Here is a 23130-nt window from a genome sequence, read left to right as displayed (position 1 = left end):
TTCGTCCCTTAGTAGACTTAGACCGCATAGCGAATGGCATTGTCCGACTTTCCACAGGAAGCGCGGAAACAGGCGCGAAAATTGTTATGTTCACGGGAAAGGCTACACAGTCTGCGCCGCGCTGGAGGTCAATACGGGAAAAAAAGGCCTGGAAACTTCGACGCGGCCTTCATGCCCCGGCGCGATATATGGAAACCATACATCGCTTGCTTTCCCTCTCCCCATCCACTTCCTCTCGCTTGACGGCGCTGCACGAAGAGAAGGCCTTTGTCCAAAATGAACAAAGTGATCTTCAGTACATTTTCTGCGCTTCGCGCCTGCTGTCGTCTGCTTTGTTTCTCAGAAACGAGCACGACGTCTTCCGCCGCGTCAGCGGGCTCGCGCTGGGACGAGGTTGCAACACGACGACATTGCACGGATAGCATGTACTGCCTACAGCCACATAAATCGCACCTCCAATCGACCCCGGCACAACCCGCCACCACTTAAGATGACGTACCCGTTTTCACTGATCCAGGCCAATGCTAACCAATATTATCCCAGCGGTCTCCATTCCCTCTTCATTCAGAGCGCCAACAATACGCTTCACCCCCTTCTGTCCCGCCCGCTTTACAGCATCAGTCATTGCGGGGGCTTGAAGCAGCCCCAAAGCACCCGGACGCGCGGGCGGCGCGGGCCGAGAAGGCACCTGGGCAGGCCGGAGTTCGAGCGTGAGCGCGAGATGGCAGCGCTCCACATTGTAGCGCGGCAGGTGCGCGGGGACGCGGAGGTTATCCACCGTTTACAGGGATTTTTGTAGGGTTAAAATTATACGACGGATGCAAGAACGATCTCAGAGATGAAAGGAACAAAGAGGCACTACCGTCCGCACAAGCCGTCGAGAATACTCACTCGCGCGCGTTCCCCGTTTGCAGGCCGTACTTCACCAACGCCCGCCCAGCGACACTCATGCCCTCCTCCTTCAACCCGTTCAAAAGCGCATCCAGCGTCTCCGACGACACGTCCCCGAACACCCGTATCTTGGCCTCGTCCAGGCCGACGGCACGGAGCAGCGAGGCGTCGTCGGCGTTGAGCCCGAACTTGTCGCAGAAGCGCGCGACGGCGTCGCCCGCCGCACGGCGTCCGCGCGGTGGCGGCGACGCGGACGCGAGGCGTGCGCGCGATGACCCCGCGCGCGGCGCAGGGGATGACGACCGCCCGCGAGGGCGACCCGGCCGCCGGGAAGAGGCGGGTGGGGTGATCGCGACAAAGGCGTTGTTGGCTCGGCTCGGTTTGGCTCGCTCCCGCTCGATCCTCGCATGCCGCCTCCCGGCGACGTGGGCTTTGAAGTGTCTGATGTCGGGGCTGCCGTGATATTGGGCGATGAAGTACTTGGACGTTCGGAAGAAGGTGTGTGGTCAGGTGCCGGCGCAAGAAAGGGGTGCGCAGACAGCGGACTCGTGCGCTCACTTTGTCGCAGATGGAACATTTGAGGGCCCATCGCAATTCGCTTGGTTCGTCGTCTTCCGCAAGTTGAGCGTGATACACGATGTTCCCTTGAGCGGCCTTCTCCGCACTGTTGAGAGTGTCGAGGGCTTTTCGCAAGGCCGGCGGTATCTGCGACAGTGTCGGTCGATGGGGGGTGTAAATGCTGACAATGGAGTGACATACTACTGAGGGAATGTCGTCCGAGTTGTGCGGAACCCAGTCATGGAGTTGAGGCTTTATCCTTTCTCCCCTTGCAATCCCGGCAGGATCAGGGGACTGTGAGCTTGGGATGTATTCCCCGTCACTGTAGTCTCGCCTGCCAGGGGACATGTGTAATAAAAGGGATACAGCGAGGCAGAGCGCGGAGGTACAATGCGGGAAGGAGGCCTAAGCAGAGAGGAAATGGGAGGAGGAGGACGCGGCACTCCGTCTATAATATGATTGATGGGTGGCTCTGACGACCCTGTGATCTCACCTAGATGTGCGCCTGAGTTTCTTTGTTGTGCCACGCATTGTGAAGACACGAGAAACGGCGTGCAGAGCGGCCGAGACGGTGCGGTGAAGCACGCCGTCGCCACCCTCACATTTCTGCATCACATAACGTTTCCAAGGCTCCCAGATCGTGGTAAAGCGCGGATTCAGAAGAGCCCTATCTCTCCAGTGCGCGCGTGAACTGGCCCCAGGGTGAACCGAATGTGGCACGACGAGCGCTTGAAAGTCGCGGGGATCTCGGAGATTGGCAACTAATTTAGTACGCGAGGCTCTTCAGAATGTCCACGGAACACTGCTGCAGTTGGAGCGCACGAAAAATAAAGCTCTGAGAAACGACGAAGCGTTTGTGACGGTAATAGCCCAACCGTATTGACCAGTCCGGTCCAGCGGCCGTGCGTCCCTTGCTCTTGCCGGCCATGTACCAAATATTCGCTCTAATTCCATGCGCTATATCTTTCGCACTAATGATCTACTCCACTATAGCCGTTTTTACAGACACTAATATAAGGATCTCCGTACTCCAAAACAAGCAGGAATCCCACTCATCAGCTTCCGCAAGTATTCCAAGCGGTGAGTCAACGACTTCACTGTCTTATCCGCACACCCGAAAGGCCCCCTCACATTCCGCACAGCCCCGTCGTCGTTCCATCTCCTCGGACTCCTCCGTTCAGCGGCGGTTGAATGACTGAGGTATGAACGAGCGGCTGACTCAGCGAGCGCCATGCCGGGACTTCGCGGAGAGTGCCGAGAAACTGTACAGTACCAACTAAAATAGGTATGACCATATCGGACGTCCGTCCTTGAGCTGTATCATATGAGATAACATAAAGTAAGTAATCAACAGGATATCGGCCCTGGATATCCACCACGTCCTCTAGTATCTATGTGCGCAAGGTGTGAGTGTTTGAAGCCATTCGTTTCTCCGTACTGAGCGTCACGCACGAATACGGCTTTGATGAAGCATTGCCGATTTTGCACCAGGACAGCGCAGGCGCTCCGTGGTCTCGGCGAAATAGTTCTGCTCGCCGCTGCTCACGGCGTCGAAGGAATCCACGCTATGAGCGGCGAAGTGTCCTTGGGAATGGCCCGGGAAGTCCCGGCACTCTCCTTCAGTGTTGTTGAGGCCTGGAGGGCTGGGGCAGGCAGGAACGTGGGCGCGCAGCGTGTACGGCCTGGTTCACCGGGTAAGACAAGTAAGTCTCTACTTTTACCCAATCCTGGCCATCCTGGGAATTCGAGGCGTCCAGATTCTTCTCTTTGTGATGCCTAGCATAGAAATAGAAGAGTCGCCAGAGGACTTCATGAGGACGGTTCTACCCTGTCCAGCCTCTGCGCCCCCCACCCATCCACCCCATCTCACTACTGCACGCTCTCACGTCCTTCCCTTCCCTTCACTTCATGCGTTCCAGACGGACTATTATCGATGAAGATGAGGACTATGTCGAGAGCGATCAGTCGTCCGAGTCAGATTTAGCTAGTCATCCGAACGTATGTGGTATCTATGTTTATATGCTAGGCGGCTTGAGTTTTTCACTCACTATCGCTCTAGTTGCAATTTGAAGGCACGCTAATTAAGCCTCCAACCAAGTCCGTAGTCGAGTACGTTAGGAGCCGGAGTGCTCTCCAATGGATTGTGCATGCGAACCAATATTGGCAACCTGAGGTACGAGAACTCTTGTACGAATCATTCCTCTGTCTCAGCGCGTTTTCTGCGGCCGCGTAGGTCCCCAGCCATCTGCGAAAGGCCCTCACGAAGCTCACGACGATCGATTTCTCTCTCTGCTACTCCCCCGCCGGTGACGACGACAGTCCCCTATGGAGTGTCTTGTGCCACACGTGCGATAAGGTACGTCAAGTAACGGAGCTCCGTGCATTGAAACGCGTTTTGATCCCAGCCACTCTCTCCGACTACTATCGCAACGCTCGCGACATCCCAGCACATCCCCGTCAATACCCAACGTCGCGTCGTGAAAAACGTCCGGCGCCACTTGAGATGCGTCGAACCGCACCGCAGCCAGCACACTTCTCGCCGCCAGCGCTCGCCAGCCCGCCGGATGGCTGCTCCATCGCGCGCCACCGCTTCCGCCGCCGGGCCCTCGCGCGCGCATGCAAGTTCGCGGTCTGCCTCGCCTGCCATCCCCCCGCCGCGCGCCGCGCCAGACGCCGTGGACCGGCTGTGCGCCGAGTTCGCGCTGGGGGCGGAGGAAGGCGCGCTGCTCCGACGCGTGGGTCTGAAGGACGAAACGAAGATGCGGGAGTTCGGGCGGGGGTCGCGGCGGGAGGCGATGGATCTGTTGATGGATGCGTTGAAGGGAGAGGGGATGAGCTTCGTGGGGCGGCTGCTCGTGAGGGCGGCTCTCTTGGAGCGCGCTGCGGGTGCCCCTTGAGATTGCACGCTCGTGTGGCTCTGCGATATGACAAGTGTAATTGTATCTGAGTAGTTTGATCTTGTGTTGTCTTCGAAACTGGAGGGTTCCTTCAACGCGTCCCGCACATGCGGGATATTGTCCTGCTTTAGCACGGTAAAGTTTCTCGCGCATTGCGCAGGCAACCCACGACCAGGCGGGCGGCCAGGCTCACTCAGCGTCTGGACATGATAGAAAGCGCGCCTGAGCGATTCGGCGCAGTGCAGATGAGATGGTGAAGGTGACTTACGGCTCGGAGTGTGGAAACTAAGCTTCACATTTACGGTTTTACAAGCGAAACAAACCGTGTGCTGCACCATGGGGGAGCGCTAGCGGAATAACATAGCGCTTTGATGGCATTGCAACGGTCAGATATACTGTACCATTTCACTCAATTCGACGGCCCTTGTGACGTGTGACATCCAAAATACGGATTCGACATTCGACGGACCGCCCTGTGGGCCGTGACATGGTCGAAATTTCGACAAACTGGTGGGTAAATTTCGGATTTGAAGGGCATAGAAAGCGGATTCTTACATACATGGGCTTTAGCAGAGACTTAGAGGCGATTTCTGTTCTCAGTGAGCCATTTTCGGCCTCGAAGCGGCTGTTCATCAACTGGTTCCTCGCCGGCGCCTGGTGTGACCTCCACCTGCAAATTCGACAGACCGGCCGGGGACACGTGACAAGCGCCCAAATTTCGTACCCCAGGAGGCCGTGTGACCGTGACAATTCGAATTGAGTGAAATGGTACAGTATATCGGTGGCTGGGATTTAAACTCCGCTCGACCAGCGCGGCACGACGTGTCCGGCGCCGACCGGTCCCACCTCGTCTTCTTTCTGTCCCTCTCGTTTTTCTGAGCAGACCGCACGCTTCGCATCTCTTGTGTCGTCTGGTCAAGCCCCGTTTTAGACATGACTAGCCTCAACATGTGAGTTTTAAGTTCTCTAGTGCGAGAGGCACAAGTTTGGGGCCGTGTCGCGAACGGCAGCCTTGTCTCGTGAGCGCTCGGGCAACCCTGACAGAGGTGTCGGACGGACGCGACGACGGAACGCGCATATATTGCGTGTTTTGAGCGGGTCCGTTTCCCCAGACCCCACCCACACCAGCCGCGTGTTCCTCATCATTTGTGAGCTCGTTATCCGCATACGTAGCCTCGGTCGCACAATCCTTCAGTACTTACCTCCTGCTCTCTGTATACCTCCAATTCCCCCTGGCCCCGCCCGCCTTAGAATTTCCGCCGACATCACGCCGGAGCAGCTTTTCACGGACGCGGCACGCGCCTTCGTCAAAGACCCCAATCTGCGCACGGGCGAGGGGTGGCAGCCTCAGGTAGTGGAGCCAGGTGAGTTATTCTGCACCGGTAGTACCACACCGACAAGCTGCGAACGGTCTGGACTCTCCCATCCGCATTGGCACGGAAGCCCTCACAATGTGGGCGACGGGCGCAGCGCCTTGAAGTCCGCGAACTTGAGCGAACGACAGGAGCCTTCTTCCGCCACCGGAATGGTCAACATCGAAACGGAGGGTGTCGCACGGGCACCGGCGCGCCCTGTTGGCTTCCGATCCCGGGAGTGGGACGTACGAAATCGAACATCGGGAAATGGCGAATGATACTGCCCCCTCCCTCGTCCAAAACCCGTACCCTCCGCGCCGGCTTGCAATCACATGAAAAAAAGAGAGTACTTCAAGTGAAGGCTGCCCGCCGGACCCATCCGTTAAACTCACCATGCCCAAGAAAGCCGAACAGAAGGACGCGAAACCTGGCCCCCGTCGCGTAGTCCTCCGACGTCTCCGAGACGGGCGTCGGCGACTCGCGCTCGCACTCCTCCTACCACCGACTCCTACCTCAAATACGCCCTCGTCCACAGGGCTTCAATGTTCCCTGAGCCCTCATCCGCCTCATTCTCGTTCGGTAAGTGGATCTATCGTCAGGGTCTTGCGCAGGGTCTTACAATGCCCAACTCCACGGCAGCTCGCCCCAGCGATTTCTCGTCAGACGGGGCGTCTTCGACCCACTTGCAATCGCCAATAGCAGCGCGCCCAGACTCCCCGCGCTCTCAGAAAACATTCATTGGAGAGCATCATCAGGAGCACGGACGCAGAGCCTGTGCGTACAGTGATCAAGTCTGTGCTCGATGCCCGTCAAGAGCGCGCGGACGCTAAGTCGGTGCTCCTCTCTGCCCCAGTATCCGTCCGCTGACGCCATTTGCACCAGCATCGCCCGTGTGCTCGAGGCCCACCAGAATAGGATGCAGGCTCTTGTTATAACGTCGGTACTAAGTTCCTCCACGCTCGTCATCCCCCCCAGCGTTCGTCGACTGATGTCATCACTAGCATGGTCGAAAACATGCAACAAGCCTTGCACCAATCGTTGAGAACGGGCTCGCAGCCCACCAAGTCCGTATGGATTCCGCGTCAGTTCTCTCTCTCCACCTCCCCCAGCGTCGTCCCTGACGTCATTACTAGCAAAACTCAACCCCTTCAAACGGCCATGGGGAACGCGCCCCCTGCCACCAAATCTGCGTGGAGGACGCGTCAGTGCTCCCTTTGTCATCTGCCCCAGTACTCTCGGCTGACGCCGCCACCACTAGCACAGTTCCACACTGCCCCGAGCGCAGCACATCACCGGCGATGGTGCAGGTTTTGGCGGATCTCTTTGGGATATTATACAGAAGCAAATGGCCGTGTCAGTATTCCGTCGCTGCCCAGTATACGTACCAACACTCATTTCGCCATGCTCCATCACTCTTTTCCAGGTTCGGAGCTATCAACGCCATCTTTTTCCCGCAGCTGACCGCATTGTTTTCTTGGCATGGCGCCTAGGCGCTGCTCACGATGGTGTCTGAGCCATGTACTCTGACAGCATGCCCTTTTCCGGGATTGCATATCACCCGTATTTCTACGACATTTAAATGACTATCCATTCAAGTAAGACTTCCAGAGGCGGTAGGTGTCCGGATTACGTCGAGGGTGAAGTGCGCAACATTGGTCTGGCCACGGTGCTCGGGGCATCCACCATACTTATGCAAAACTGCTGTCAATGTCGTTCGTCGACCGCTTCGACATTGCAGCCTTCCGCAGTGTGTCCGAATCGAACCGGCTCCATTGGGGATATAATCGATAATTGGATCACCTTGGCTGGCCGCTGCTGCACGTCCGTCGACTTTACCGCAGACGCGCGCGCGCACGAGATCCCGACCCGTAGGGTCGCATGCGACCTCGGCTCGGTGAGAGTGTTTACGACGACGCGAAAATGAGTCGGCTGTTCAGTGTCGCGCCCGCTTCCCCGCGAGCACGTCATGCTCTGCGCGGTCGTTCGATAGACTCACGTGTGTGCGCGCAGCGTGCACGGCGTTCCCCGCCGCCCGGCCGTCAGTCATCTCCCGCCGTAGTGGGGTAGATGTGACTAGCAGATAAGCATTTTTAATTGTACAAAAATTCGGATATTCAAGGAGCACCCGCAGCGCGCTCGACAAGGCCAGTCTCCACCAGCAGCCGCGCCGCTCGGCTCATCCCCACCTCCTCCAGCGCAGCAAGCAGCCGCATCCTCGCGTCGCCCCGCGACGCCCGCCCGAACTCCCGGATCTTCCTCTCGTCGACGATCCCGACCTCCCGCAGCTGCGCCTCCTCGTCCTCGTTGAGCGCGAATTCCCCGCAGAACTGCGTCAGGGGGTCGACCACAGCGGCGGGCGACGGGCGACGAGGCGATACGGAACGCGCCGCGCGTGCACGCCGCGACGGTGGCCCGGCGCGCGAGGTCGAGGGCGACGTCTGGACCGACCGTCGTGTGCGGCGAACCTCCCGCGAGGCGGGCGGGGTCATGAGGCCCCGTTGTAGGCGCGGGCTGGGTGTGGTGGCGGCAGCGGCGCGCTTCCGCCGGCGCGTGCGTGGCATCAGGGTTGGATGCGACTTGGTGAGATGGTCGCGGAAGTTTCGCAGTATCTTGTTGGGCTCAGTCTTCGACACGTTGAGAGAGACGTACTTCGGATGGGAATCGGAGGGAAGCGTCAGCCCCTGGGTACGCATGAAGGGCTCGTGCGCGGCGTACCTTGCCACAGTATTGGCATTTCACGCTCCATTTGTGGACGTCGTCGTCGTCGGTGACTGCGTAGTGCAAAGATATGTTGGTCGCCTTTGCGTTCTTGAGGACGTTGTGCACGTGTGGGGGCACCTGTGCGATTGTGAACCACGACGTTCCACTCGTGAAGGGGACGCCGTTACCTCTGGTTGCCAATATTCGTTTTCATGTACGATCCACCGCACATTAGGAGGTCGTTCGGTATTGGCAGGTTTCTCTCTCGGGAGGACGATGACTTGCAGGGGATTAATCGATCCGGACCCATCGGAGTCCTCGGCTGTATCGAACTGCGGTTGGTGCGAGGAGCTGGGACCAGGCGTCGGGGGCCCAGAACCTGGAAGGTCTGTCGACGGCGAGCGCATCCTTGGACGTAGACGGCGAAGGCGTGCGGGCGCGGAAGCCCTCGCATGCGCAGTGGCCGACGACGCACTGGACGAGGACGAAGCCGACGCGGACGTCGGATAGTTGCCAGTCCCAGGAGCGCGGACCTGAGAGGACGACGTTGAACGCGCCGTGCGCTGAACATGTGGTCCGAGTGAGTGTCGACCGGCGAGTCGCGCGGCGCGGCGAGGCGCGGGCGGGCGCGGCGGGTCTTGTGTGACGCGAGGGATGGGGTCCAGGGCAAGTGCGCGGCCCCGCACGAGTGCGGCGGCCTGCGCTTGGTGGGGGCGGCTTTGAAGGTGCTGCTGGAGGTTCCATGTGAAACCGTAACAGGCTTGCAGGAGGATGTGCTTGGACGCGAAGGTCAGTTGTGACTCGCTTTCCGGCACATGGCACGGTGCAAACGTACATCGCTGTCGCATACCAGGCACTTGACGCCCCACACCCCAGGACTATCTTGGACGTAATAGAGCTCGAGGTCGGCCTCGGGATGCGCCCTCCGCAACATCCCAAGGGCCTTTTTGAGGCGCTCCGGTATCTGGCAAGGAGGGTGGTATGAGGCTCGGGCGTGTAGGGAAAGACAAAATCCGTACCGAGGGGTGTCCCAGATGATCGTCCACTGGATCCTCTACATGCAATACGAACTCACGTTCAAGATCAGGACGACGACTGGCCATGCACTTCCCCTTTGGTCGCTTGTTATCCCTAGTGTCTTCCCTCTCGTCATTGAGCTTCAAGGCGCTTTCTGCTTCGTCCTGTTCATCACCGCTGCACTGTTCGTCGTCATGCTCTGTCAAATAATAAGAAAAATCCTCAGAGTCAACATGAATGTACGAGAGTGAGCAAGAAAGACGCACCATCGGTAAAGCAACCTTCCTCCTCTCGACTCCTTGTTTCGACCACTGGTCTCATGTCTGCAAGGTGGGTTTTGGGGTCGTAGGACGCGATTGGGGTGATTCGGAGGGCGGTAGGTCGCACTTGGGCTTCCATGGACGGCGGATGCGCAGTAGATGGTAGATGGTGGTGGATAGGAGCAAACGCGGAGCATACTAGTACTAGTACAGGCGGTGGCGAGCGATAGCCATCTGATTACCTAAGCAAGCGGCCCGATGTTGCACCTCCTATCTCTCTTCAGGTATAGGAAGGAGGCGAGCGGCCGGATTGAAGGGAGGAAAGCGCTCCCAAGCATCGCGGAGTCGATGAAGAGGAGGAGGAGGAGGAGAAGGAAGAGGAGGCTTCTCCCGCGGCGCGCGCGTGCCATGCATATGCCACGCTTTCAGAAGCTCCACCACGGGGCTTTCGCAGCCGGTTACGAGTGCGAGAAACGAAGACACAAAGGCGGGGCACACCCATGCAGCCCGACCGTCGCGCGCGAAGACCCGTGCAGACACCGTACCTCACGGAGCTGAATGCGAACGAGCCGTACTGGGACTCTTTCCACTCTTGAATCGGACGCGCCTCTGCTGTTTGAAACGATACGATATACATCCTCACCGCTCCCGCTCGCTGCACTGATGGACCGCCCCGGGGACAACCACAAGCATCGCCCGCGTGGATACGCAGCAGTGACGCCATTGCGGCCAGACCTCCGTCGTGGAACCCTGTCACTGATCGACGAGGTCCTGGGGGCGATCTGCGTGGATGAGGAACAGGGGAGGAACGGAAAGTTGTAGCAAGACCGGTCGTCGGAGGCAAGTGGGATAGGTGCACTTCATGCTCCACTCAGGGTCGATCCTGCCCCCTCACGTCCCCGGTCCCTGCGCGGGTGCTCCCCCAGCAACAGAACCAGCGTACAGCGCGATGCCGTCCACGACGAGCAGCCGCGCGGTCCAGTCCAGCCCGGCCTCCTCCAGCGCGCACTGGAGCTCCGCCCGCGCCGACGCCGACGCCCGGCCCAGCGCGCGGATGCGCGCGTCGGAGGTGATGCCCAGCCCGCGCAGCTTCGCGGCGACGTCCTCGGCCAGCCCGATCGCCGCGCAGAAGCTGGAAACTTCGTCCGACTCCGGGTGGTGGCCTGGTGCGGGGGCGGGTGCTGTAGGAGAAGGCGGCGCGGGTGCGAGGCGGTCGGGTTGCGCAGGCCCTCGCGATGGTTCTGGAGGAAGCGATGGTGGGGGTGGTGTTGAAACATTGGGACGCGGCTGTGCGGAAAGCACCAGCGTGTCCGACGGGAGCGAAGCGAGTGGGGGCGGCGAGCTGGGAGGAAGTGGAGGCGGGAGTATGCCGGAGGATCCGGGACGAACGGAGCGGGAACGCGCGCAGTCCCAGGAGCGAGCAACGTCGGGGATTCCGGATACTCGCACTTGACCGCGGCGGATAGCGGAAGAGAGGAAGGCGTAGGGCTGTGGATACAGCGCTTTTTCTGAGGCTTCGTGCAAACGGCGCGTTTGATCCCGAGGGACTCGTCGGTGTCGTCGTTCGACCCTCCTCTAGCTTCACTTTGCCTACTTGTGTGCCCGTACTGGTGTTGGAGATCCGAAAGGTCTCTGAGATGGATAGTCGTGTTTTTCGCGCGTCGGCAGTCTGCTGTGTAGAGAGGCGGGTGGTCGATTCGAAGAGAGCAGTGAACGAGATCGGAGGGAGTATAAATGATGCGCCGTGGGCCGTGCCAGGGGATGGACTGGGAGCCGTTCTAAGAGATACGCCGGGAGCCGTGTCAGGCGATGCCACGGTAGCTTTAGTGAACGAGATCGGAGGGAGTATCAATGATGCACCGGGGGCCGTGCCAGGCGATGGACCGGGAGCCTTGCCAGGGGATGGACTGGGAGCCGTGCCAAGTGATACGCCGGGAGCCGTGCCAGGCGATGCCACGGTAGCTTTTTTGTTGGGTTCAACGTTGCTCCGATGACGGCGTCCATTGAAATGCAGCTTCATGTGACGTAAATTCGTGTTGGTTGTAAGTGAAGTATAGAGCGGCTTGAAACGCAAACACCAGGATGAGCGCGCGACACATTCGACGAAGTCAAATGAAACAAACGAGTTCGGTTTTGCACGCAGGACAGCTTATCCTCCATGAATCGCCGTCGCCCGCCGTCGGATGAGGCTTCAGCTCTAGCTCCGCGTGCGCTGCGGGCTCCATCCTTTTAAGGTCTTTCAAAAGCCCTGAGAGCCCCGGTGGATGCTAAAAGCATTCATATAAGTCCCTGAGGCGCATCGACAACGGCGACTGCCAACCTTGGGCAAGCTTGCCGCCTTCGTCCCTGCAGACATCCTCAACGGGCGACCAGACTTTTGAGGAGACTTGGACGTGCGGGGGGACGCTGGACGTTCCCCGACCTCGGCAGGTTCCCGGGAGAGGCCGTGCGAGTGGGAAGTGACTCCCCCTCCGGGACGCGTGAGCGCATGGCTGGTCCCCCCTCGGTCATCTGCGCCGATGGTGCGTATCCGAACGTCGGCACGGTCGGCCGACGACCCGTCCTCGCTGAGCATCCGGCGCTTCTTGGTTTCCAGTTCTGCAGGGTCTGGTACCAGTTAGCTGGCACCTTTCATATAGGAGTGCGTGCTCACCGTCATGTGGTTCTTCTGTTGCAGGCGACTCGCAAGCGTCTTCATCACTGTCGAGAGTGCGGCAGCGTTTGCGACGATCCGATAGGAGGGGACTGGGTGCCACGTCTTCTTCTCGAGCTGGCGCCGATGTTTCTGGGGTCGGCGAGCGCGAGTCGAAGCCGCGGGATGAGTGATCGAAAGAGCGAGTCAGGGGCCGGGGGATGTTCCAGGGATGTGAGAGAAAGCTCGGCATCTCGGGTGGTGGTGGGAAGCGGGAGCCAGAGGGAAATTTGTCGCCCATAGCGACTTCCCTTCTGCGACGCTAGCGAGCCTCACAGCTGTTCTCGCACAAGGTCAGTACTTGTGCTTAAGCCTGAGGAAAAAAGGTGCACCGAGGTGCCTTACAGGCTGCCAGCTGGCACCAGCGCTCGTCCGTGAGTACTTAGTACCCGTAAGGCCGTCAGTCCGTGCTGCTCAGAGCGCCATAGCTCGAGGACAAACCTGAGGCTTGAACGTTGAACTACAGATTCAGTCCCCGAAGAGGGCAAAGGGCAAAGGGGCGCCAAAAGCCATAGAATATGGGATGCCTAGGGGAGACTAGCCAAAAGCTGACCAACAAAATGACCGCGTGAACTGCACCGGCTGGCGGCTCGGCCCGGGCCGGATGACATCATCTCAACCTGTCAGCCACAACGATGCCCATGTTCAAACGTTCATGACTTGAAGGTTGTGCGCTAGCCACTCGTGCTCCCAAAGTATTGAGTCGGACAACTGGTGCAAAGGAACCCGCGGAGAAATAAGCTTGAGTGACCCTGTGGTAATTCTCGTGCCACTGGATCGACAGAGACAGAACGATTATGATAAAATCTCACACCGGGAACGAGGGGCTCTAGTGTACTGTCGTTTCCCTCCTCACACACTCTCAGATCTCCTGCCGCCACTCTAGCATTGCACTATGTCGTACCACGCTCCCTCTCGGCAACTCTGGAAGCATACTGCCACCCTGGTCGCGCCCACGCAAACCGTCCGGTTGGCACCTTCCACCACAAACCCCCCGCCGACCCGAGATCTCTCTCTCCTCGCAGACGTTGCAGCGGCGCAGCCGAGAGCAAATGTGCGCGCGACGCCCAACGTCGCACAGGCGTGGGGGGCGCCCGCCGCCGCTACCGACACAGCGCCAGGGTCCTCAAAGCCGCCGTTGTGGTGTTGGATCTGTGAAAAGGTAGTAGAAAAGACCAAAAGCGGCTTCAATTGGCACATGGCCGGCCACGGAATACGCACCGACGACCTTCCCCGCTGGCATTGCGCGGGCGTACCTATCAAACGGGCGCGGGAGTACGGGGTGCAGCCACACTCGGCGGCGATGCTCACGGTGAACGAATTCGGCGGGCGGCAGATGGTGGGCGGGTGCATGAAGCACTTCCATTGCGAAGATCGTCTGGCTTCGCATCTGAAGCACTCAAAATGTGTTGGGGTCCTTAGGGGGACCTGGCATGAGGGGAACAAGGAGCATTAGGTGGAGAACGAGAGGAAGAAGTTCAGATCATGCATTACCATGATGGATCGTAGTGCAACCTAGTACTCCTTCGATGGCGGCGAGAGATACAATCCGAGCACACCGATCTTCGCGCAGAACCGGCCCCAGACCTCGGGTCAGTTCCTGCCAAGAACAAATTATTGGGCGGATCTGACCGATGCGTCCAGAAGGCTTGCGCCACCGCTACTACCCTCGAGGCTTGCATCTGGAGAAATAAAACCAGAAGCCACAGTGCAGGGCGAGAAAGGAGAAGCGTACCACAGTCCCGCTCCTGAAAGCGGTGCGCAATCATCTTGCAAAAGACGGCATTGCACCCTGGCCTTTTCGAGTCGACGGGACCAAACTTGTGATGATGCCGTAGACATGATGCGGCATGCGCGAGGGTCAGCAATGTGCGCAAAAGCACTCGTAGTGCCGGGCCGGCGCAAAGACGTCTGGGACGAGCGGTGTCGGTGAGTGGTGGCAGGAGATGTAAGGTAGTGTTGAGCCAGGTGTCTGGGCCCGGTACTTACCCTGGGAACGCGCACGCGACCCCTGCAGATCTAGGCGCTCGCGACTTCACCGGCTCCGCAAGCTCTAGACAAGCTGGTTTCAACTCGTACACAGCGCGACGAAGCACTGGTTGAGCAGGCCATAATTTTCACTGGTACCTATGGCTACGGTTGAGCCTTGGCTCTATCTCCGAGGCTTTGTCTGTGGTGCAACAGTGGCGAAAAGTTCGATCGTCCACAACTTCCTTGCGCCACGCTGTGGTCAAAGCGGAATTAGATGGTATGAGCCACTGGATAGCCACATAAGAGCTTTCAGCCTTGACACAGACACGATGCATCTCACCCTTCACTTCTTACCCCGGATCCCATCATGATAGAGTATACCAACCGCACCTCCAACAATCCGACTCGTGCTCGCTCGGAACCTCAAGCACTTCCATTCTTCAGCAGACCGCAGGCAGGTCCAAGTTCCATCGAATACTGCCGCTTCTGCTACCCCTTCTCCCACAACAAAACATTGGACACCCAATCGAGTTCCGAGTTCCGGAGCACAACCGACCTCCGCGAAACATCATCCCCGACCCACCATGGATCATCTCTGTCACCCCAGAGCCAGGTCCGCAACCACGAGCGGGTACCGAATCCGTTCCACCCGCCCATATTCCCTCTGCGCATCCGGGCTGGTTGACGGCGGAAGAACTCGACACCAAGACCGAACAGTCGGTTCACCTGGCTGGATCCTTCCCTCAGCCGAACCCTCCGGGGTATGATCAAGCCGCCAAATCTCTCCCCTCGCCCACCGCGACCGCCGGATACAGGCGCGTTCGCAAGGGAAAGCCACGTAATAAGTGCCCCGAATGCCCGTTCGTGAGCAAACACCGGGCGACCATAACCCGACATATACCTCTGCACAAGTGCTCTTCAAACTGGGTCTGCGCGGGAGTGCCGCTCGAGCACGCGCGGAAGTACGGACTGGACCCGGCCACGCGTACAGTGCACGAGTTCGGTGGACGGGAGATGGTGGGCGGGTGCTTCGCTTTGTTAAGCAATCGCATCAGTCTTCGCTCGCACTTGAGGATTTGTGGAGACAAGTGCGTTGGGGATACTTTTGGATCTTGGCATGATGGAAACAAACACAGATATGAGTAAACACGGAAGGAGTAATGGAGAGGGGGCGACGTCTACGTGAGGACACAATATAGCATCATCATCATCATCTAGGCGACGAATTTCGCGGCGTCCGGATCCAGGTGTTGGTCAGCGTCCGCACGGGCACAACCAGCGTTCCTGGCCCGAAATTCGCGATGCTTCAACGTAGAGATTGTGTGAGGACGAAGGCGCGTCGCAGCGGGAAGGAGTACTCGCGATCTTGAGCATGCGGAGCGTGACGCGGACGTCCGTGTCGAGCACGAAGTGCCGGATCCCGTGCGTGAATGTCCCGACCGCGTGTGCAGCGTGGCAAATGTCGTCAAGCTTACCGAGGTCTCGGGGAGCATGAGGATGTCGGAAAGCACGTCGCGCGCAGCTTATCGTAGCTCCCAGGAACCAGAGTTTCCTTTATCCTTGTGTAAAGGATATGCAGAGAGCGCATTAAGCGGGGAATACGGTAGGGTCGTGCAGCGAGCTCCTGGTGATTTCGACCAATAGCAGTTGTCCGGAAATCCAAATCGGCATTGCGGCGTCTCGCAATGCGTCGCAAGCGCTACCGGGTTGATCGGTCTCGCGAGGCATCGCAATCCAAGCGAAATAGCTCGCAATGCAGTCGCGCGTCTTTTGTTGTCTTGCAATAAGGCTACCCGAGATCACAATATGTCAGCCTGCCTGTCAATTGGGTGTTCAGGCCTGCGTCAATTGTCGATTACCGCTTTCACACCCGTTATAATCCAGTAATCCAATATAATCATTCTGTTCGTTTGACTACAGTACAGCACAGAGAACTACTAATACAGACACATGAACAACGAGATGGAGAGACAGAAATGATAACATAGCATATAGGGTGTCAGGCTCATCAATAGACGACTTACTTCAATATGCAGGCACCTAGCGCAGCAGTGACCACCCTGCATGGCGGCCGGATGGCATTCACACGAGAAGAGACATGAGCCCTGTTTTGACCGAGAATATATCAGCAAGACACACGCAGACAGGCAGCATACACATACGTTAATCATTGTCCATGGTCTGACCCGCTCCCCAGCGCCAGCACGACTGTCCGATATCGAACCTGGTCATGGAGGGGAAATAATCAGCACAGAAGGGCAGCAAAGGAACACAGCACAAACCTGAATGCGACACCACGCATGTGGAGTGGCGATGGACACAACAAACCGAGAAGGGAGTGGAAGAGGAGGACGAAGAGGGACTGAGGTGGTGGAAGGAGAGAGAGGAGCGCTGAAAAGGCGCGCACTCACGAAATCTTCTAAGTCCCTCGTCGTCGGCTGGAGGGTCCGCGATGTCGCAAGGCCTTACAATATGGTCCCACGTACGGTAAGTCCTTGCAATAACTTCAGACGCCTTGTAATCTCTCGCGAGGCGCTACTGAGCTTGCAATGCCATCGCAAGTCAACCTGAGCGCCTCGCAAGGGCTTGCAATGCAATGCAATCTAATCAAAACCCGCTTACAAGATCTTCGGCTTGCAATGCCGATTTGGATTTCCCGACAGTGTCGGGGGGCCGGCCCCTCCCTGGGAAATTTGGATCACGTTCCGGGCCGCGAGGCGGTCAACCCGCGACCGTGCGCGTGAAGACTACTCATGGCACCACAGAGAAGGTCGTCCGAGCGCGCAGCCGCAATGCGCTAGCATGAAAACAGCACCGGCCTTGTCCACACGTTGCGACCCGCACGCCGCCGTGCGTGTGAGGGCGCTGCCAGGCGCCAGGATCATCAACTCCGGGTAGGCTCAGGTACGACGAGAGCGTCGGTTTGTTTGTTTGTTTATCTCCTGTTTAACGCCCTGGAGGGCCGAGCCCTATGGTAGGCGCTACGTACAGTAGTCTAGCTAGCGGTAGAGGAAATGCGTATACGGGACAGATGACGTGTCGGCGCGTGGGCCGGAGTAGCCAGAGGAGTCTAGCCGTTGCACAGTCGAAACGGGGTGAGTGGGTAACGAAGGGGGCAGCGTGTGCGGATGCTAGAGTAGGGGGTGAGTGCCGGAGGGTACCATACGTGACCTCCGCTCCGCCTGCCCGAGTTCGTTAGCTTCCGCCGCGGCCTTTGAGCGCCGGGGGAGTGCCTACTCCGAGTCGTGTGTTCTGGCCTCTGGAGCGAGGTAGTCGCGGCCTCGCGGATGGGGATGGTGGGCGGTAATGAGGTGAGTGGGGTCGACTAAGTTGGTGGGTGGGTGCGGGAGAGTGGAGTACGGGAGGGGGCAGGCGGGAGCGGAGAGCGTCGGTGCTCGCGGAGAGGTCCGCAGCGATATCTGCGGAACGGGCAGCGGACGACGAGCTCATCGACTCCAGCGCGGGGCACCGGTCAGCAAACACCTAGAGCCCGCGGGGCGTGGGGGAGGCGTACTGCAGCGGCGCGGGGTCGCCTTCTGGCCCTGAGTGTTCGATCCGGAAGCTCTCGAGCAGAGGTCAGGGCTTGGAATCGTCGTCCGCGGCTCGCTCGTCCGCGTTTGGTCGGCGTGCAAGTCCAAATACTCGACGCTGTTCCGTCAGATGAGCTCCGACTTAGGTAGGTAAGCATCCGAGTGGCCGCGGCGGTCGTACGTATGTAGCTCAGATGTTCGAATCACACGTAGTTGTGGTTCTAAGACGAAGGCGGACTGCGGTGAATGTCAAGTAGTACCAGTGTACCACAAAAATATAGCGAACTTCTGAAACTGGTCATATCAGCGTGTATCCAGAACTGGGCTGCGCGACCGAGACTGACCCTGCGCACTCCCGAGGACCGCGGACGTCGTCCTACAGGTCGACCGTGCCTCCTGCGCCTCTCAGCGCAGCATTCCGCCTGGCCGTTTGCATCGCGACGAGCGTGTTGGTGACCTGCACTCCGAAGGGCCATGAATACAAGTTGCCGACGGGAATATACTCATCGTGCAAAGGAGACTCTAGACCCTGGAGATGTGGGAACAGCGCATCGACGAACAGAGCCAGGCGCAGGCGCGTGGGCTCGTCAAATTCTTCGTCGCCAGGTCCAACCACGAGGCGCCGGAGCAGGTGGCCGGGACGTCCGGTGGGCTGTGTGAGTGGTGTCATTGCGGCAATTGCGGAGGGAGTGGTGGTGTGGAAAGGACAATGGACGACGAGCTCCTGCAATGATGGACATCGGTCTGCGAACGCCTGCAGCGCATGGGGAGTGGGCGCGATGTCGGAGGCATCCAAAGGTTCGAGGTCCTCCTCGAGTTCTTGCTTGATCCGTAGGCTCTGAAGCAGTGGCCAGGAGGTGGCCATTGATGCGAGGGAGGTGTCGTCCACGAGCAGGCTGGTGTACTTGACGTCCACTTGGACCGCGGTAAGGAGGTGGAAGGATAAGGCAAGCTTGATGAAGCAGGAGTGGAGGTTGAACGGTGTTTGGTCGGTGTCCGATCCATAAGTGAAATGAAGGCGCTCGAGACTGTCGTTGGAAAGGGAGAGGGCTTTGGTGATGTAGGTAGAGAGGGTAGAGTGAATATTTGAGGTATCTTCGACGGCAGATGGGTCGCGGAACTCGAGCCAATCGAGCCAATCTATTATTTGGAGGTGGAGGTTGCGAAGACGGGGGCTGTACACGGCTTGTACGAATTGCGCCATTCCATTGGCTCCACCTCGGTTAGTTTCGACGACCAGCCGATCGAGGTTGGGGAACCGTCCATGGAAGACAGTGTAGTTGAAGTCGGACGCGAGAGGCATCTTCAGGGAGAGGAAAGTAAGATTCTCTGCGTGGAAAGCCGCCAAGAAGGCGATGCTGACTGGTCCATCCACAGTGAGTCTGCGCAGCGACTGGAGGGCCGGGATAGATGTGAGCTGTTCTTCTGTATTGTCGTAATAGTCGAAACTCAGGTCAGATATCTTGCATACCGAAGTAGACAGAGCAGCAAGTAAGTTCCGAAGGGGATGCTTGACGACGGAATCCTCGGCGGAAATAAGAACGATACTGCACAATGTCGGCGGCAGGAGGGCGGAAACGATAGGGAAAGGGAGGCTTAGGATTGTGCATCCTAAACGAGAGAGATTTGGAAACATGGACTTCGAGCTGTTGTAACGGGCATAGAAGATCTCCCAGTTTATACCCTCAGCGCGGTCGACGCTAGAAATGATCTGGACGAATGTCGCGTAGTGGTCAAATCGCAACCGCTCCTGATCGTCTGGGTCTTCGCCTAAACTCTAGAAAACAACCATGTCAGTCACGCAAATAAACATAGGTCATCATGAATACCTTTGCGAGTACGTTGTAAGTGGAGAATAGCCGTAACATTGGCTCGAGGGTTGGAATCTGGCGCCATAAAAGTGGTGTAGCGAAAGAATAAAAAACCTTCGAGACTCGCGCGAGGGCGGCAAGAGGTTTTATCTGGCCGTTATAGAGGGAGACTTTGGCGCAGATGAGCGTGATGATGTCTAGGCATTTCAAACCACGAGCGACAGCAGAACTAGAGCGGCGCGGCAAGTTTGGCAAGGCTGGTAGTCCTTGCAGTGGCTTTGACAGTGATGACATTCTATTTACACTGGCCATCAGCGCTGTGAGAGACAGCCAGTAAGGTGGCGTTTACCTGCTATGTAGATGGTGGTCGCGGTGGGAGTGTTTTCGGCGCCCGTGCAGCCTCAGCCTGCTGTTGCGCTCGCGTCTATTCAATCCTGTCCTATGTACCCTCCTCGACACTTTGTATTTCTGCTGTCCCTTCCTTGACCCACACCGAAAGGCCAAGTACGAGATACCCCTCACTACACCACTGATTCGTGTGGTCTCAAGCCTCGCCGAGTCGCCAATACCCTCTCCCAGACATCGTGATCACGCGCACGGAACAAGCCTCGTCCTCGCCAGCGCGCTGAAACAACTTTGAGATCCACCTGCTATGTGATATCGTCATTATTCCACGCCACCACCCCGCACTCTCTTCGTCGCTCGGCACGCTTCTTCCTGCTTTTCTCTCCTCGCCACACTCCCGATGCTGCAAATAGGTGCATAGACCTCGAGGCGGAACCCGGACCTTGTGCACAAGAGCCACGACAAGTTACATATACTATCTCATCTCCATATGTATGCATCCCTCGTTCCGTGACTACAACATGTTGCGAGGCGTGCGGCACGCATCGTCGCTCGCTTACCCATTCCACTCGATCCGTCATCGTCTCCGTCAAGGCCGAGCCGACACACGCATATACTCCATGCTCGTCCAGCTCTCAGCTTGCGCCCATCGAAATAGGCCAGTTCGACGAGTCGGAGCAAGTGGAAGCTCGACGAGACGCCACATGGAGATGAACTGGGAATGGATGGTGGACGGACGGGCTCAAGCGCGAAGCGGGAGCAGAGGGGCTACGCACGGTACGTCGACATCTGTGGGAGGTCATCCACAGCGTCGCCGTACAATATACCACCATCTCTATCCAGCACATCCCTCCCCGCTCTCTGAGCTGCACGCGCTCCCTAAGACGCATACGAGGCTACGACTGCGCAAGCTGCTCCACGGACGCTACCTTTCACCGCCTCCATCGGCGACGCCAGCCACATCCACATCGCAACACCGGTTCACTCGTGTTCTCATGACCCATTGCTCTTCAAGTTGCGGGCCGCGGCAAGCATCCCGGCGATAGTGGAGACGACGGGTGGAGAGCGTGCTCGGGATGGGTCTGGGGATGTGTACTTGGCGGGCGAACGTAGGTCACTCAGATTGAAAGATTCCGAGCGACGCCCACCTTCCCACAGACCCGGAACCCGTCTCCCAAGAAACCACTGCGTATTTGCCGCGCGCAGCCAAGCCAGCCTTGAACTCAAAAAGCTGGGCGAAGCGGTAACTACCAGCTTACACCACATAGGCCAACGAGAAGCACCCCAGCGGTACGCCGCGCGGACCGCATGCAGCCTTACCGGCGATCACCGTACTAAACGCGAACTTAACGGGACGGAGAAGCGCGAACGCGGGTGTGGGGACCGCATAGGCCGCGCTGGCGCCCCAGCGGACGATCGTTGGCACTACTTATGAGGCTGTCCCGACAAGCCCGCGAAACGGATCCGGAGACGAGGTGAGCAGATGCCGCGTGCTGGGATCGCCAGCGCATGCTTGCGTTGGGAAGGCGGCCGATCTTCAACGTGGTCTTCACGGAGGGGAGCCACCACGAAGACCGCCCGCCGCGTCACGGGAGGGATGTGACCGCTTCCGAAGGACCGCAACGCTGACTTCTTTATCAACGCCCAGGTAAAGAAGTCCTCCTCCGCTTTGGAGCGGCTTTGAGGCCAACGCGTTCCGCTGAAGTCCGCGACAAGCACATACCCAACGGTCCCTCGTCCGCGAAGACCCTCCCGCTCTCGTGTCGTGGCTGGCTACGGTCGCATCGCTCCGGCGAGCGTCACCCAACGTCCCCATATACGCTCTCGCAAGCTGGACTTAGTCTTCGCTAGTCCCGCTGTGCTCGCGAGTAGTGCTGACCGACAGCGAGAGGGACGGAAAATAGGATATCCGGGGGTGAACTGGGGGGTCTGCGAAAATACAGATAAGATAAAGCCAGATTAAGATTAGATGCCACTATTTGCCTTGCTTGCTTACTGCCTCGACGTACCGCCAGCCGAAAGGCTACGCAAGTCAACATACATGGCCAGCAAAAAATTACTATGGCTGGCGCGCAGCAGGGAGCAATGTCAGGTGCGTGCTTGTTTGGCCGTGGGTGTCGGATGATGATCTGCCAGGGCACTGACTGGACCGTGCCAGCCTGTCCTGGATCCGCATCCGAGTCCTATGCAGTCTTCTCTGTCGCTATCTCTCTTGGCACCGATGTTCCTAGACAGCCATCAATACATTATGGACACTGCAGTTTGCAAATGCGCTCGTCAGGTGCGTGTGCTGCGTATGTAGCGCCAGGCACTGGGGTTCGGGACGCGCTTTCCGGCACTCGTTATACCTACATCGTCGACACGTTCCGCCTTCCATGGGGTCTTACATATCCTCCGATGCTGAATGTAGTCTTGACAGGTCGCCGGATGCTGTATATTTTTACCCAGGGCCAGGCTGGGTCGGATCTAACAGAAGCACAGATGTGGACGAGTATAAAGGTCTTCGTCAACGACATTCTCTTCTGCAGATCGAGCTGTCCATTCCATTGTCGCTCTGCAGCACGTCAAGATCATGGCCTCATTCACGATCTTCCTCACTCTCGCTCTCGCGGCGCAGGCTGTGCTCTCCACACCCCTCGAACGCTTCCCCGCGCTGACTCCTGTCGGCGCGCTCTCTTCCCTCGTCTCCCACGTCCCCACCCCCGCCGCCGCTGCCGCGAACCCCGTGCTGCTACTTTGCTCCACCTCCAACTGCGCGTCGTGCACCTCGTTCGCGACCACCAACCTCGGGTTCGGCAACTGCTTCTTCGCAGGCAACTTCGTCTCGGTTGGGATCAGCAACCCGAATAACGTTTTCCACGTGGATATCGACATCGCGCCCGCCAACTGTACCAACTGGGTCGAGATCCCGCAGGACAACGTCTGTTTCAACATCAATGGAGGGCCGTTCACGCAGTACGGAGCGTTGCACTTTCCGTGATTACGCAAGGGGGAGGTGAGAACCTTCATCCACACCGCGTATCCGTGCTCATGTCTCACTTCAGGACTAGGGCGGCAGACGTAGTTGAATAGGTGTATGTTTATGGTCAACGCAGTGGTATTG

General features: G+C 58.3%; 7 protein-coding genes across 7 annotated transcripts; 2 read left to right on the top strand and 5 right to left on the bottom strand.

Annotated features, from left to right (window-relative positions):
* Window positions 1–505: 505 nt before the first annotated feature.
* Window positions 506–2377, bottom strand: BXZ73DRAFT_79583 (uncharacterized protein; the record flags this gene model as incomplete). The annotated part of the gene is made up of 7 exons (XM_048023127.1): window positions 506–688; window positions 786–831; window positions 892–1370; window positions 1450–1596; window positions 1651–1783; window positions 1943–2210; window positions 2272–2377. The coding sequence occupies 7 exons, from the start codon at window positions 2375–2377 to the stop codon at window positions 506–508; spliced, it is 1362 nt and encodes a 453-aa protein (XP_047875232.1).
* A 1395-nt stretch (window positions 2378–3772) lies between these two features.
* Window positions 3773–6922, bottom strand: BXZ73DRAFT_79582 (uncharacterized protein; the record flags this gene model as incomplete). The annotated part of the gene is made up of 12 exons (XM_048023126.1): window positions 3773–4568; window positions 4615–4631; window positions 4670–4693; window positions 4748–4853; window positions 4906–5016; window positions 5193–5312; window positions 5549–5692; window positions 5797–6022; window positions 6094–6128; window positions 6214–6290; window positions 6321–6422; window positions 6467–6922. 12 exons carry the CDS (start codon window positions 6920–6922, stop codon window positions 3773–3775), a joined length of 2214 nt encoding a protein of 737 aa, XP_047875231.1.
* An 893-nt stretch (window positions 6923–7815) lies between these two features.
* Window positions 7816–9817, bottom strand: BXZ73DRAFT_103969 (uncharacterized protein; the record flags this gene model as incomplete). Its single annotated transcript, XM_048015763.1, has 7 exons — window positions 7816–8349; window positions 8417–8539; window positions 8735–8934; window positions 8994–9177; window positions 9237–9365; window positions 9421–9617; window positions 9685–9817. 7 exons carry the CDS (start codon window positions 9815–9817, stop codon window positions 7816–7818), a joined length of 1500 nt encoding a protein of 499 aa, XP_047875230.1.
* Window positions 9818–10569: 752 nt separating this feature from the next.
* Window positions 10570–12611, bottom strand: BXZ73DRAFT_103968 (uncharacterized protein; the record flags this gene model as incomplete). The annotated part of the gene is made up of 3 exons (XM_048015762.1): window positions 10570–11166; window positions 11999–12285; window positions 12332–12611. The coding sequence occupies 3 exons, from the start codon at window positions 12609–12611 to the stop codon at window positions 10570–10572; spliced, it is 1164 nt and encodes a 387-aa protein (XP_047875229.1).
* Window positions 12612–15187: 2576 nt separating this feature from the next.
* BXZ73DRAFT_51070 (uncharacterized protein) lies at window positions 15188–15487 on the top strand (the record flags this gene model as incomplete). Its single annotated transcript, XM_048020553.1, has 1 exon — window positions 15188–15487. A coding segment is annotated over one exon (300 nt), but the record flags the coding sequence as incomplete, so codon positions are not given.
* Window positions 15488–18247: 2760 nt separating this feature from the next.
* Window positions 18248–19739, bottom strand: BXZ73DRAFT_103967 (uncharacterized protein; the record flags this gene model as incomplete). The annotated part of the gene is made up of 2 exons (XM_048015761.1): window positions 18248–19648; window positions 19701–19739. The coding sequence occupies 2 exons, from the start codon at window positions 19737–19739 to the stop codon at window positions 18248–18250; spliced, it is 1440 nt and encodes a 479-aa protein (XP_047875227.1).
* A 2980-nt stretch (window positions 19740–22719) lies between these two features.
* BXZ73DRAFT_12384 (uncharacterized protein) lies at window positions 22720–22986 on the top strand (the record flags this gene model as incomplete). The annotated part of the gene is made up of 1 exon (XM_048017465.1): window positions 22720–22986. A coding segment is annotated over one exon (267 nt), but the record flags the coding sequence as incomplete, so codon positions are not given.
* Window positions 22987–23130: the final 144 nt, after the last annotated feature.

The sequence above is a fragment of the Epithele typhae genome (assembly GCF_022376455.1).
Source record: "Epithele typhae strain CBS 203.58 chromosome Unknown BXZ73scaffold_46, whole genome shotgun sequence".
NCBI lineage: Eukaryota > Fungi > Basidiomycota > Agaricomycetes > Polyporales > Epitheliaceae > Epithele > Epithele typhae.
Note: the sequence above shows the minus strand (reverse complement) of the source record. Positions and strands in the feature narration are given on the sequence as shown.